Below are 13,887 nucleotides of genomic sequence, written 5' to 3' on the forward strand. Positions count from 1 at the left end.
AAATATTAATCCATATATAAGAGTGGTAGCCAAATTACAGCCAAACCTCCTTTATACTCATTTTAAGCAAACACTTTTAACCATTATTTTTGGAAATCTAAATTTATTTATTTTTAATACTTGTATTTTACTACCTGCCAGGCACTGTTATAAGTCTTTTATATGTTAATTTATTTAATCCTTATAACAACCCTATTTTACAAATGGGGAAACCGAGGCATACAGCCTCAACAACTTGCTTAAGGTTACAAGGTGGCAAAGCCCAAGCAGTCTCATTCCTGAGACTTCATCATGACAATATAGTATACCTATAAACATATACTTCCCTGACTTTAAAATCTGAGTAAATTGGGGGCTGGGTGCAGTGGCACATGCCTGTAATCCCAGCACTTTGGGAGGTCGAGGCAGGAGGATTGCCTGGGGTCAGGAGTTAGAGACCAGCCTGGTCAACATGGTGAAACTCCGTCTCTACTAAAAATACAAAAGTTAGCTGGGCACGGTGACGCGTGCCTATAATCCCAGCTACTCGGGAGGCTGAGGCAGGAGAATCGCTTGAACCCAGGAGGCAGAGATTGCAGTGAGTCAAGATTGTGCCACTGTACTCCAGCCTGGGCAACAAAGTGAGACTCCATATCAAGAAAAAGAAAGAAAAATCTGACTAAATTGGAAACAAGGTTGCATTTTCTTGAAAACTCAAGGTCATCATTATAACTTAGCTTTATATAGTACAATGACAAACTGAGAAGGCTGATGAAATGCAGAGGGCTCCTATACTGAACATACCAAAACAGTCAGGTTTTGTGGCTGTTTTTGTTTTGTTTTTTAGCTTTTCTCTTGATATTAAGCTGTTACTTATTACTTATGGCTATCAGTGTTCCTAAAATGGCTTCATCCTCTTTTCAATTTACTGGGATCTGGGAACCAAGCTTACCAAAAATATGTATTAAGTAGGAGCCAAAGAGGTTCCAAAAATCTTCTTTTACAAAGGTGCTTATGCTTTGTTACAATCAATGCTCCTATATCTTACAATGGCTTTAGGAGTGAATTCCACTAATTCTGTGAGACGTCTGATCCAGAGATAAACAGGACATTACCATATAATTTCTAATGACTGCATAAAATAATTATGTAAACTAAATGAGGGTCCTAAAAGTTGGTTGGTCATGCTACCCCAAAAGTGATTTATACCAGGCCCAGGATTCATAACTAGAAAATGTAGTATTTCTTAGTTAGAGCAACCAAACAATGCATAATTTCTTACCTTTGCACCACCCAAAAATCCAAGCGAAATGGCAACTCTAGCTCGTAGATCTGGCCTGTCTTTGGGCCACACATAAGAAAGCATTGCTTTTATGATTTTCCGAGTATCAACATCTTTTAACTATTGAAAGAGAGGAAACAAAGCAGTGAATAACATGTCATTTCAAATATAACCATAATTCAATAATATAGAATTTATATATTGAGAAATACATGAAAACATTACAAATATAACTTTTATTCTGAATCTAAGGCTAATATCTTTCAAATTCAAAATATTTTGGAGAAAAATTAACTATTTCAATTACTTTAAAAAAAGGTATTTATTTCTCTTAAATGTCTTACTTTCAATTTTAGCCACTCTCATATTGTTAAAAAAGTAATTTAGTGGTCATGAAGGGATATGTACTATATATTTATTTATTAAGCTACCAAAACACTACAGAAAATTCAAAGAAATTTTCCATATTTCCATTTTTGTAGTAGAAAATTTATATACATTTTGGCTATTTGTCAGTTTTTTATTTAAAATATTTTGGAGTCCCATGTCTAAACTCATGGTAGAGCAGAGTTGCAATACCCCTTTTAGGAAAGCAGAGGGTTTAGTATTGCCTATATCAAACAAAGTTGAGTTACTGAAAATTTCCTCAGAAATGCAATTTTCCAGTAATACTCAATCTGATCTAAATGCATCTCACATTTTTTCTTTGTTCCATGTTCCTGAGACAACATTCCCATTAAATCCTTTTGCTTTACTTTCAGCTTCAGAGTGAGAAAATTAAGAATAAAAACCACACTTTCTAATACCAAACTAAGGAGACCAATATACATATATTCTAAAACTACTATATTATTATGGTTGGCAAAACAATCCCCATTTAAAAATTAAAATATTAACTTGATTTCTGGAAAAGATATTAAAAAGAATAAAACATACCCAAAAAACACTGAAAATAAAAAGAAAAGAGTAAAAAAAAAAAAAAAGATACTGCTTATTACTGCTGAGGGCATATGAAAATGAGCAGTCTAATACACTGTTAATGGAGAATACGCTGAAATAATTTTTCTGGAGAGCAATTTGCTATCGTTTACAAGCTTTTAAAATAATATTGCCCTTTGTGTCAAGAATTCTACTTCTGGGAATTTATGCCAAAAAAAAAAAAAAAAAACCCTTATAAATATGCTCTAAGTTGAATCAATTTTATCTCCTAAAAATCTCTTGAATCTATTTCTTTCCATTTCTAACCATAAACCTAATCTAAGCTATCATCAATTATCGCATAAACCACTGCAACAATCTCCTAACTGATCTCCCTGCATCTGCTTTGCCCTTATCTAGTAAGTTCACCCTGCAATCAGATTTCCCTTCCAGCTGAAAACCCTTAAGCAGTAGCCTATCATTCTCGGGATAAAAACTAAAATCTGTAACATGGCTTATAAGGCTCTACTTGGTCTGGCCCCTGAATACCTCTCCAGTTATATTTTATACCACTGCTTTCAGTGCTTAGGCCGCACTGCCTTTCTTTCAGTTCCTTAAACATGCCATAATCCTTTCTGTCATAGGGACTTTACACAGTAATGTCTACTCTGTCTGGAATAATCTCTCTGTAACACCTTCCCCTGTGGTCCCTTCAACCTCTTTCAACTAGTTGATCAACAGCTCAAATAGCATTTCCTCAATAATGCCTTCCCCAGCCCATAAGGGTCCTTTGCCTTAGTCTCACACAGTACATTATTCCTTTCTTTCACAGTATCCATTTCAGTTATAAACTACATAAACAGCAGTACAATTATTTGATTAATATCTGCTCTCCTGCACATTCCACATGAGTAATCACTCTAATAGTAGTGCTCACTGTTGTAACTCAAAGCCAAATACAGTGACTGACATACAATAGGTACCTAATGAATACCTGTTGAATAACGGAATGAAAATTTAGCTATAAGGTTGTTTATACCAATTCTGTTTTAATAGAAACAAAATTGGAAACAGCCTAAATGATGCATGTTGGAGAACAGCATAAATAGAGTGAACACATATAACAAAACACAGCCATTCAGAAATATACGTAGTGACAGAGGAATGTCTTAAATGAAAAAAGCAGAGTGAAAAAAATATGTTTGTGGGAAAAAATGTGATATACGTAGGAGTTTACACCAAAAGTGTCAATAACAGTAGCTGCGAGTGGGTGGAATCATTGATACTTTTTTATGACTTTTTTTTTTGTTGTTGTTGGCTTGCTTCTACTTTTTATAACTCACATATATTCAGAGGGGTTAAGGAGGGAAGTTATATAATTTTGAGCAGATTTGCAAAGGAATTGGGGGAAACTGTCAACATATGATATAAAACTAACCTGCAGTATATAAGGTACTGTCAAGGCCCAGGACAGTACCTTATATACTACAGGTTAGTTTTACATTATAGTTATCCCTCTAGGACTCAGCAAACTACTTTTCTAGTCTTTTAGGCAGTTTATTGCATAAAAAGTATTAGAAATAAAATTGTTCATATTGTAAAAACACAAGGGTTATCTTCCTGAACTGCTTTAAATACTTAAGATGACAAAAATATGAAATGTGAAAGTATAGTTCTTAACGTTTTATTTTATACACACACATATACATGCTCTTATAACTGGTAAGGCCTTTGAAGGCAGTAATTTTAAAATTCCCTTTCCCAATAGAACTATTATGAAATAAATATAATTTAAAGCATTATAACACAAACTAGGGCATTTCAACCACTTTCCCATTTCATGAGTTTTGTCTATCTTATTTTTCTTGATGGAATAATGGAAAAAGGCCCTGTTTTCACGTATCTTTAGAAACACTCTCTTCTATCAAAACCTTCTACAACACATCCCAGAATTTCTTCAATAAGGACACAGTGAAGTTATGGCTAAGAGCAAGAAAATTATTCTAGTTGGCTTAATAGTGCATAAAATGTCACTTCTTTTAACAAAATGGGTTCTGAAGTTACGTAATCATCCATTATGAGTCCATTAAGCTGTAAAGTACATGAATTCCATTAGTTTTGATAAACTATAAAGTTCGAAAAATAATGCATTTAAGTGGAGACCAAATCAAAGAGGCACCTCAGAGTCCGAGGCACAGTTTTAATTGATTCATAATATTTTACATATTTATGGGGTACACGTGATATTTTGTTGAACGTACAGAATATGTAATGATCAAATCAGAGTATTAGGGGTATCTATCTCCTTGAGTATTTATCATTTCTATGTGTTGGGAACATTTTAAGTTCTCTCTTCCAGATACTTTGAAATACACATTATTGCTAACTATAGTCACCCTGCTCTGCTATCAAACATTAAAACTTACACCTTTTATCTAACTGTAGGTTTGTACCCATTGACCAATCTCCCTCTATCTCCCACGCCTAACCACACACCCCTCCCAGGCTCTGATACCTATCACTCTATTCTCTACCTCTATAAGATCAACTTTCCTAGGTAACATGTGATATTTGTCTTTCTGTGCCTGACTTATTTCACTTAACATACTGACCTCCAGTTCCATCCATGTCGCTGCAAATGACAGGATTTCACTTTTTTATAGACTAAGAGTATTCCACATTTATATTATCGAATTTCCCATTGATGGACACTTAAGATTCCGTATCAGCTATTGTGAAAAGTGCTACAATCAACATACAACATGCAGGTATCCTTTTGATATACTGATTACCTTTCCTTTGGATAAATACCCAGTAGTGGGATGGCTGGATCATATGGTAGTTCCAGTTCCAGTTTTTTGAGAAATCTCCATACTGTTTTTCATAATGGCTGTACTAATTTATAGTCCCACCAACAGTGTATAAGAGCTTCCTTTTGTCTGCATCCTCACCAATATCTGTTATTTTTTGTGTTTTTAATCAAGGCCATTATAACTGAGGGAAGAGGATATCTCATGTGGTCTTGATTTGCATTTCCCTGGTGATTAGTGATGTTGAACATTTTCCCACATACTTGTTGGCCATCAACATGTCTTCTTTTGAGAAATGTCTTTTTAATTGAGTTTTTTTTATTATTGAGTTGAGTTCCTCATATATTCTGAATATTAGTCTCTTGTTGGATGAAGTTTGAAAATATTTTCTCCCATTTAACAGGTTGTCTCTTCTCTCTGTTGTTCCTTTTGCTGTGTAGAAGCTTTTTAGCTTAATATAGTCCCAGCTGTTTATTTTTGGTTTTGTTATCTGCTTTTCAGGTCTTCACTACAAAATCTTTGCATAGACCAATGTCCTAAAGTATTTTCCCTATTTTTTCTTCTAGTAGTTTTACAGATTCAAGTCTTACATTTAAGTCTTTAATCCATCTTGAGTTGATTTTTGTACATGGTGAGAGATAGGGATTCAGTTTCATTCTTCTATATACAGACTCCAATTTTGCCAGCACAATTTATTAAAGAGAGTGTCCTTTTCCCATGTATGTTCTTGATGCTTTTGTCGAAAATCAGTTGGCTATAAATACATGGATTTATATTTGGATTCCCTATTCTGCTCTATTGGTCTACATATGTTTTTATACCAATACCATGCCATTTTTGTTACAATAGTGTTATAATATATTTTGAAGTCAGGTAGTGTGATGTCTCTAGCTTTATTCTTTTTGCTCAGGATTGCTTCGGCTACATGGGCTCTTTTTTTGGTTCCATACAAATTTTGGAATTCTTTTTTCTATTTCTGTGAAAAATGATGTTATAGTTTTCCTTGTAGAGATCTTTCACCTCCTTGGTTAGGTTTAATCCTGAGTATTTTTTTGGTAGCTATTATAAGTGGGATTGCCTTCTTAATTTTTTTCTTAATGATTTCACCATTGGTGTATAGAAAGACTACTGATTTTTGTATGTTGATTTTGCGTCCTGTAACTTTACCAAATTTATTTATCAGATGTAAAAGTTTCGTTGGTGAAGTATTTAGTTTTTTTCTAGATATAAAATCATATCATCAACTAAGAGGGACAATCTGACTTGTTTCCTAATTTGGATGCCTTTTATTTGTTTCTCTTGCCTGATTGCTCTGGCTAGGACTTCTAGTACCATGTTGAATAGGAGTGGTGAAAACAGGCATCCCTGTCTTGTTACAGTTTTTTTTTTTTTTTTTTTTTTTTTTTTTTTTTGTGGAAAGGCTTTCAACTTTTCCCTATTCAGCATGTTGTTAGCTGTGGGTAAGTCATATATGGCTTTTATCATGTTGAGTTTTTCTATGCCTTCTGTGCTGAGTTTTTATTCTGAAGAGATTTTGAATTTTATCAAATGCTCTTCCTGTGTCTATTGACAAGTGAAAGATTGATTATTTGAAAAGATAAATAAAGCTGAAAGACCACTAGCTAGATTAACCAAGAACAAAATATAAGATTCAAATATGCATAATCAGAAATGGAAAAGGAGACGTACAACTGATACCACAGAAATACAAAATATCATCAGAGACTACTATGAGCACTTCTATGCATACAAACTAGAAAACCTAGAGGAAATAGATACATTTCTGGAAATGTACAACCTCCCAAGATTGAATGAGGAAAAAAACAGAAATACAGAACCCACCAACAATGAGTTTCGAAATTGAATCAGTAATAAAAAATCTCGAAACAAACAAACCAAAAAACCCCAGAACCAGGCAGAGTCACACACAAATTCCATGAGACATATAAATAACTGGCACTAATCCTACTGAAACTGTTCCAAAACATTTCAGCAAGAGGGAATCCTCCGTAACTCATTCTACAAAGGCAGCATTACCCTAAAACCAAAACCAGGCAAGGAAACAACCCAAAAGAAAACAAAACAAAAAACTACAGGCCAATATCCCTGATGAACACAGATGTAAAAATCCTAAACAAAATATCAGTAAACCAACTCTAACAGCACAACAAAAAGATAATATACCATGATCAAGTGGGTTTTATTCCAGGGATGCAAGAATATATGCAAAGCAATAAATGTGATTCACTACATAAACAGAATTAAAAACAAAAATCATCTCAATAGATGCAGAAAAAGCATTCAATAAAATCCAGCATAAACCTTCAATAAACTAGACATAGAAAAAATATACCTCAAAATAATCAAAGCCACATATAGCAAACCCACAGCCAATATCACACTGAATGGGGAAAACTTGAAAGCATTCCTGAGAACGAGAATAGAACAAGGATGCCTACTTTCAACCCCTTCTATTCAACATCTAATTGAGAGTCCTAGCTACAGCAATCAGAGAAGAGAAATAAATAAAAAGCATCCAAACTGGAAAACAGGAAGTCAAATTATCTCTTTTTGCTGATGATATGATCTTACACCTAGAAAACTCCTCCAAAAGGTTCCTCCAAAAGGGTCCTAGAGTTGATAAATAACCTCAGTAAAGTTCAGGATACAAAATCAATGTACAAAAATGAGCATTTCTATACATCAATAACAACCAAGCAGAGAACCAATCAAGAGCTCAATCTCATTTACAATAACTACAAGAAAATAAAATATCTAGGAATACATTTAGCCCATGAGTTGAAAGATCTCTACAAGAAGAACTATAAAACACTGATGAAAGAAGTCATAGAAGACACAAACAAATAGAAAAACAAACTCAAGGATTGAAAGAATCAATATTGTTAAAAAGACCATACTGTCCAAAGCAATTTACAGATTCAACACTATTCCTATCAAACTACTAATGTCATTTTTCACAGAATTAGAAAAAACTGTTCTAAAATTCATACTGAACAAAAAAGAGCCAGAATACCCAAAACAATCCTAAGCAAAAAGAATAAAGAGGTATCACATTATCTGACTTTAAATTATACTACAAGGCTACAATAACCAAAACAGCCTGTACTGGTGTAAAAATACACAGATAGATCAATCAGAAAGAAAGCCGCATATGTACAACTAACAGATCTTTGACAAAGTTGACAAAAGTATATACTGGGGAAAGGACAATCTATTCAATAAATACTGTGGGGAAAATCAGATAGCCACATACAGAATATTGACACTGGACCCATATCTCTCACTAAAAACAAAAATTAACTAAGGTCTAACTATAAAAAGCCTAGAAGAAAACCTAGGAAAAACTTTTCTAGACATTGGCCTAGGCAAAGAATTTATGACTAAGACTGCAAAAGCACAGATAACAAAAGCAAAAATAGACAAATGGAACTCAAATGAAAAAGATTCTACACAGCAAAATAAATAATTAACAGAGTAAATAGAAAACTTACAGAATGGGAGAAAATATCTGCAAACTGTGCATCCAACAAAGAACTAATATCCAGGATCTAAAGGAACTCAAAGAACTCAACAAGAAAAAAGCAAGTAACTCCACCAAAAAGTGAGCAAAAGACACGAACAGATAGTTTTCAAAAGAAGACATATAAGCAGTCAACAAACATATGAAAAAATATTTAACATCGATAATCATCACAGAAATCCAAACGAAAATCACAATGAGATACCATCTTACACCAGTCAGAATGGCTATTATTAAACAATTAAAAAACAACAGAAGTTGGTGAAGATGTAGAGAAAAGGGAATGCTTATACACTGTTGGTGGTAATGGAAATTAGTACAACCGCTATGGAAAGCAGTATGGAGATTTCTCAAAGAGCTAAAAATAAAACTACCATTCAATCCAGTGATCCTATTCCTGGGTATCTTCCTAAAGGGAAACAAATCATTATATAAAAAAGACACCTGCACTCATGTTTACCACAGCACAATTCATAATAGCAAAGTAATGGAATCAACCTAAATGTCCATCAACGGATGAGTGAATAAAGAGTATGTGGTATAGAGTACCATCAAGGGACGCAGAGCACGATGGTGGACTATAATGTTCCACCAATCATCCCCCCTCCCTTAAAGGACATCAACTTAACAACTATCTACACAGAAAAGACACCTTCGTAAGAGCCAAAAATCGGGTGAGCCCTCATAGTACCTGATTTTAACGCCGTATTGCTGAGTCACTGAAGAGACAGAAAAAACAGTCCTGAATTGCTGACACCACCCCTCCCCAACACCGCAGAAGCAGTGGTGTGGTGTGGAGAGCATCTCTGTGTGCTGGGAGTGGGAGAGCACTGCAACTGTGAGGTGCTAAACTCAGGTGCTGTCCTGTTAGAGCAGAAAGGAAAACCAGAAACAGGGCGAAACTCAGCTAATGCCTGCCCACAGAGGAAGCATTTAAACCAGCCCTAGCCAGAAGGGAATCGATCCCATAAACCTTGCCACTGCAGGCTAAAGTGCTCTGTGCTCTAAATAAGCTTGAAAGGCAGTCTAAGCCATAAAGACTGCAACTAATAGGTGAATCCTAGTACTGAACTGTCAGAGATGGTGGGCTGACAGCGAGGGGCACACAATCTACTGAGACACCAGCTAGGGCGGCTAAGGGAGTGCTGGCATCACTCTCCCCTAATCCCAGGTTGCACAGCCACTGCTCCCAAAGAGATCCCTTCCTTCCATGTGAGGAGAGGGAAGAGTGGGGAGGACTTTGTCTTGCATCCTGGATATCAGCTAAGCAACAACAGGATAGGGCAACTGTCAGAGTTGTGAGGGCCCCATTCCAGGCCCTAGCTCCTGGATCCATTTCTAGACACGCCCTAGGCCAGAAGGGAATCCACCGCCTTGAAGGGAAGGACTCAGTCCTACCAATATTCATCACCTGCTAACTGAAGAGCCCTTGGGCCCTGAATAACCAGAAGTGATACACAGTTACTACATCAAAGGTGAGCCTCTGAGAATTGCTGGCTTCAGGTAAGACTCAGTACATTGCCACCCGTGGTGGCTAGGTACAAAGCTCCTTCTGCTTGAGAAAAGCAGGGGGGAAAGTAAAGGGAACTTTGGCTTGCACCTTAGGTACCAGCACAGCTACAAAGGGGTATAGCACCAAGCAGACACTTGATGGTACCAGATTATAGGATTTGACTCTTGAACAGCATCTCTAGACCTGCCCTGGGCCAGAAGGGGGCCCATTGCCCTGAAGCGTGAGTCTCTGGTCAGGTAGCATTTACCACAAGTTGACTGAAGAGCCCTTGGGCCTCAAGGGGACATTGGGGGTAGTCTGGCAGTACTCCCCATGACCTGTGGTGGCTGTGGGTACAGAGTGAGGCTCCTCTGACTTTGGAAAGGGGAGAGGAGTGGGAAGGACTGCATCCTGTGGTATGAATGCCAGCTCAGCCTCAGTAGAACAGAACACCTGGCAGACTTCTAAGGTTTTTGACCCTAGTTCCTGACTCACAGACAGCACCTCTGGACCCACGCAAGGCCTGGGGGAAGTCGCTGCCCAGAGAGGAGGAACATGGGCCTGGCTGGCAAGGAATGCGGGCCTGGCTGTCTTGGCCACCTGCCGACTGCACAGTCCCAGGGACTTACCGAACATAGGCAGTAGTCAAGAAGTGGTTATAGCACGTCCTCGGTGAGAACCTGTTCCTCCTCTGCTATCAGAATATATACAATATGCCTCAAATTTAAAGCCCCATTACAATGTAAAACTAGTACTCTATTAGTATGAGGAATTAAAGTTTTTAGAAAGATCTCAACTATATATTGGAATTAGATAGTCATAGTTAAAGGAAGCAATTAGATTCAGGGGAAAAAAAACCACAATGATAACAAAGTAATAAATTCAGATAGAGTCACTAAGATCTTTGAATAGTAACAAAATTTTATTTATTTTTTTTTCAAAACTGAGTTTAGAAGAAAAAGTTCAGAAAAGACAGAGGGCTGTGACAGAAGCTGAAAGCAACTGAAAACGAGGTGGCCCAAGTGAAAAAATCAGAAGAAAAAGAAACTTGACTGGTATCAGAAACACTCACTGAATACTTATTCCATTAATTAATTAATGTATGTATTTTCAAACACGTGATGGGAAATTCTTATTAATATCCTAGAGGCAATGCCTAATAATTGATTAAATCATCACAACTTTTGACAGATTTTAAAATATTTACTTATTTGGTATTAACATATAGCTTCATAAGCTTCATGAGGCTGGACAGGTAAGAAATAATGAAAGGAACATGTACACAATGAAATAGCACAATCATAGTATGGTGGGTCAAAAACAAATACATAAATAAATAAGTATACAAATAAAACTGGAAGTACCAAACTCAGTAGGGTGTAACTGGAAAGCCACAAATTATACTTCTTATGAATTGACAGTGCTCAATTTGACAGTGTGATCTGAGGAAGAGAAGTACTGCCTCATGGCCAAATGTACTACAAGTGAACAGCTATACCTAATAACGATGTAGACAAGGCATGAGAATAAAAAACCAAAACATCTGGAGCAGCTCATTTGGTAGAATTTTCAGATATTAAAGATAACCGTATATTAATAAATTGAATACATGTTCTGTTTCTCAGGTGGGTAAGTTTCTATTTCTTGCCAGGAAAGGTCAAGCACTGAAGCAACAGCCTATTTTTCTACCCGCAGCTCATTCTTTTCAAGGGAGTGAGGCCCAGTGGCCCTTGATAAGAAAATGAAGAGTAAGAAAAAAAATGATCTTTTGATAAAGGTAGAAGAATCACCTTTTCCTTAGCTGATAAGGAATTTCTCTAAGAATTCTGGTTTTACAGACATTCCTAAATTCTAATAGCAAGAAATGTAATACCTCATAGAATCAAGGGACTGATTTTGAAAGAAACTACTTGGGGACAAAACTTGTAGTGAGGAACTAAAAAACATAAAAAAAAATTGGAATGTTGTTTTGTAAAAATATGAGCTATAGGCTGAATGTTTTCTCCCTAAAAAACCAATCTAGAAGAAAATTTGAAAGTATCCATAATTTCAGGGATAAGTCAACTATCCAGAGAGAAAGAACTCCCCTCAACCCAACAACTGCAATAAAAGGAACAAACCACTTCAATATTATTAAGGATAACAATGGATTTATAAAAAGATGGTCAAAAACTAGCGAGTTCAGTCGATGTCTAAAAAATCCAGAGTGTAACTGGAAAATTTTTCTTGTGTTGTTGGAGATACACATATAGTGAATTTGGGATAAGAGAAGAAAATATGTATGAGTTGTCAGGAAAGGCTTTACAATTTTTGTTACATTATACTTCAGGGTTTGTTTTCCGAGCTTTGCTGGTCTGAAACTTCAATGAAGAACTTATTCAGTGGTGATTAGACCCTTTCCTTAAATGGATTATGCTACATATTAGATGGATTTGTATTTGACAGTCCATTTAATAATTTACAATAAAAAGAACTACCCGCCAGACTGATATTCAAGTTGGCCAGTCAATGAATTTTCTATCCCAAAGGAAAGACAATTTTAGAAATCAAATGAAGATCATAAGGCTACTTGATTATGTATGAAATCAGAGCTAGAATTCAGCTGCACCATGCCATCCAGGTATGCTTGGCCACTGGTCTAATGTGTCCACTCATTTTAACAAGCCTCTTCCCAATCTTCCAATTTTTAGTCCTCCAAGTTACTCCAAGTTTTAATACCAATTTTTAATATTCCAAGTTACTGCTTCACTTCTTCTGATTACATCAAGCTCTCCGATTGCTTAAGTGAAAATTTCTGTTTAAAAACTACCAGCTTCTGACTGTGTCCAATCAATAAGAATGTGTTTCTAACATAAAAAAAGAGTATGTCAAGCAAAATCTCAGAAAGAATCCTTTCATTAAGGTCTTCATTATTTGTGTCCTTATTAAGAGTACATGGCTAACTAAATTTACTAGCAGATGCCTCTTCAAAGCAGCATATAAATAAAAATTTAAATGCAGGAATAAAGCTCCAAAATCCTTTAAAAATCTGGGGATTCTATTATAAAACAATTTCTTAATACATCTACTTTAAAAACAGGAGTTTTCAAATACTGAAATTGCCACTCCTTTTTCACAAACCCTTTATGATCCCATGCTATATAAATGAATGATTTAAATAACTTCCAAGCAGCATTATTAATACTGATTGTTAGTTGTTAAGAACACACATATGAATAAAAAGTGAAGCAAAGCTGGGTTTGGTGGTGCACACTTGTAGTCCCAGCTACTCAGGGAGGCTGAGGTGGGAGGATTGCTTGAGCCCAGGAGTTCGAGAGCAGTTTGGGCAACATAGAGAGATCCCTTCTCTATAAACAAGCACACAAAAAGTAAAGCACTACAGATTTCAGTTGGTTATGAGGTCAAATCTATTATTTGTCACAGTGATAAAACTTCTACATGGCAGTTTAGATATTCTGCCATGTTGTTAAGTTTCTAGACAGCAGAGATTTTGTCTTGTATATCTCCAGTACTTAACACAGAGTTTAGCGCAAAGAAGGCATTCAATATATACTTTTTAAATAAATGGATTAGGGTAGAGGATAGGACTTACAATCTCACATTATAACAACCGCAGCTAATATTTATTGAGCACTCACTATGTGTCAAGCACTATTTAAGAGCTTTAACATGGTGTGAGGAGTTCACTCATTTAAATCCCCTTCAAAATTATCACCCTCATTTTACAGATGAAGAAACTGAAGCATACGGAGATTAAGAAACCAGCTCAAGGTCATTCTACTAGCAAGTGATGGAGCCACAATTCAAATCCAGGCAGTCTGGCTCCAGAGCTCAAGCTCTTAACTACGACTCCATACTATTTCTT

The 13,887-nt window shown here is 35.9% G+C and overlaps 2 protein-coding genes across 5 annotated transcripts in view; one reads left to right on the plus strand and one right to left on the minus strand.

Moving 5' to 3' along the window:
* The window catches only part of LOC126946291 (motile sperm domain-containing protein 1-like), a 415,617-nt gene that overhangs the window by 197,371 nt on the left and 204,359 nt on the right, over window positions 1-13,887 (plus strand).
* ABCB7 (ATP binding cassette subfamily B member 7) overlaps window positions 1-13,887 on the minus strand; it is a 113,228-nt gene that overhangs the window by 45,221 nt on the left and 54,120 nt on the right. For all 4 annotated transcript variants that reach the window (XM_050776332.1, XM_050776334.1, XM_050776331.1 and 1 more), the window contains exon 4: window positions 1,262-1,381. In XM_050776332.1, coding sequence (XP_050632289.1) covers window positions 1,262-1,381 — 120 coding nt within the window. The remainder of the gene's footprint in view (window positions 1-1,261; window positions 1,382-13,887) is intronic.

This window comes from Macaca thibetana, chromosome X, assembly GCF_024542745.1.
Source record: "Macaca thibetana thibetana isolate TM-01 chromosome X, ASM2454274v1, whole genome shotgun sequence".
NCBI classification, from domain to species: domain Eukaryota; kingdom Metazoa; phylum Chordata; class Mammalia; order Primates; family Cercopithecidae; genus Macaca; species Macaca thibetana.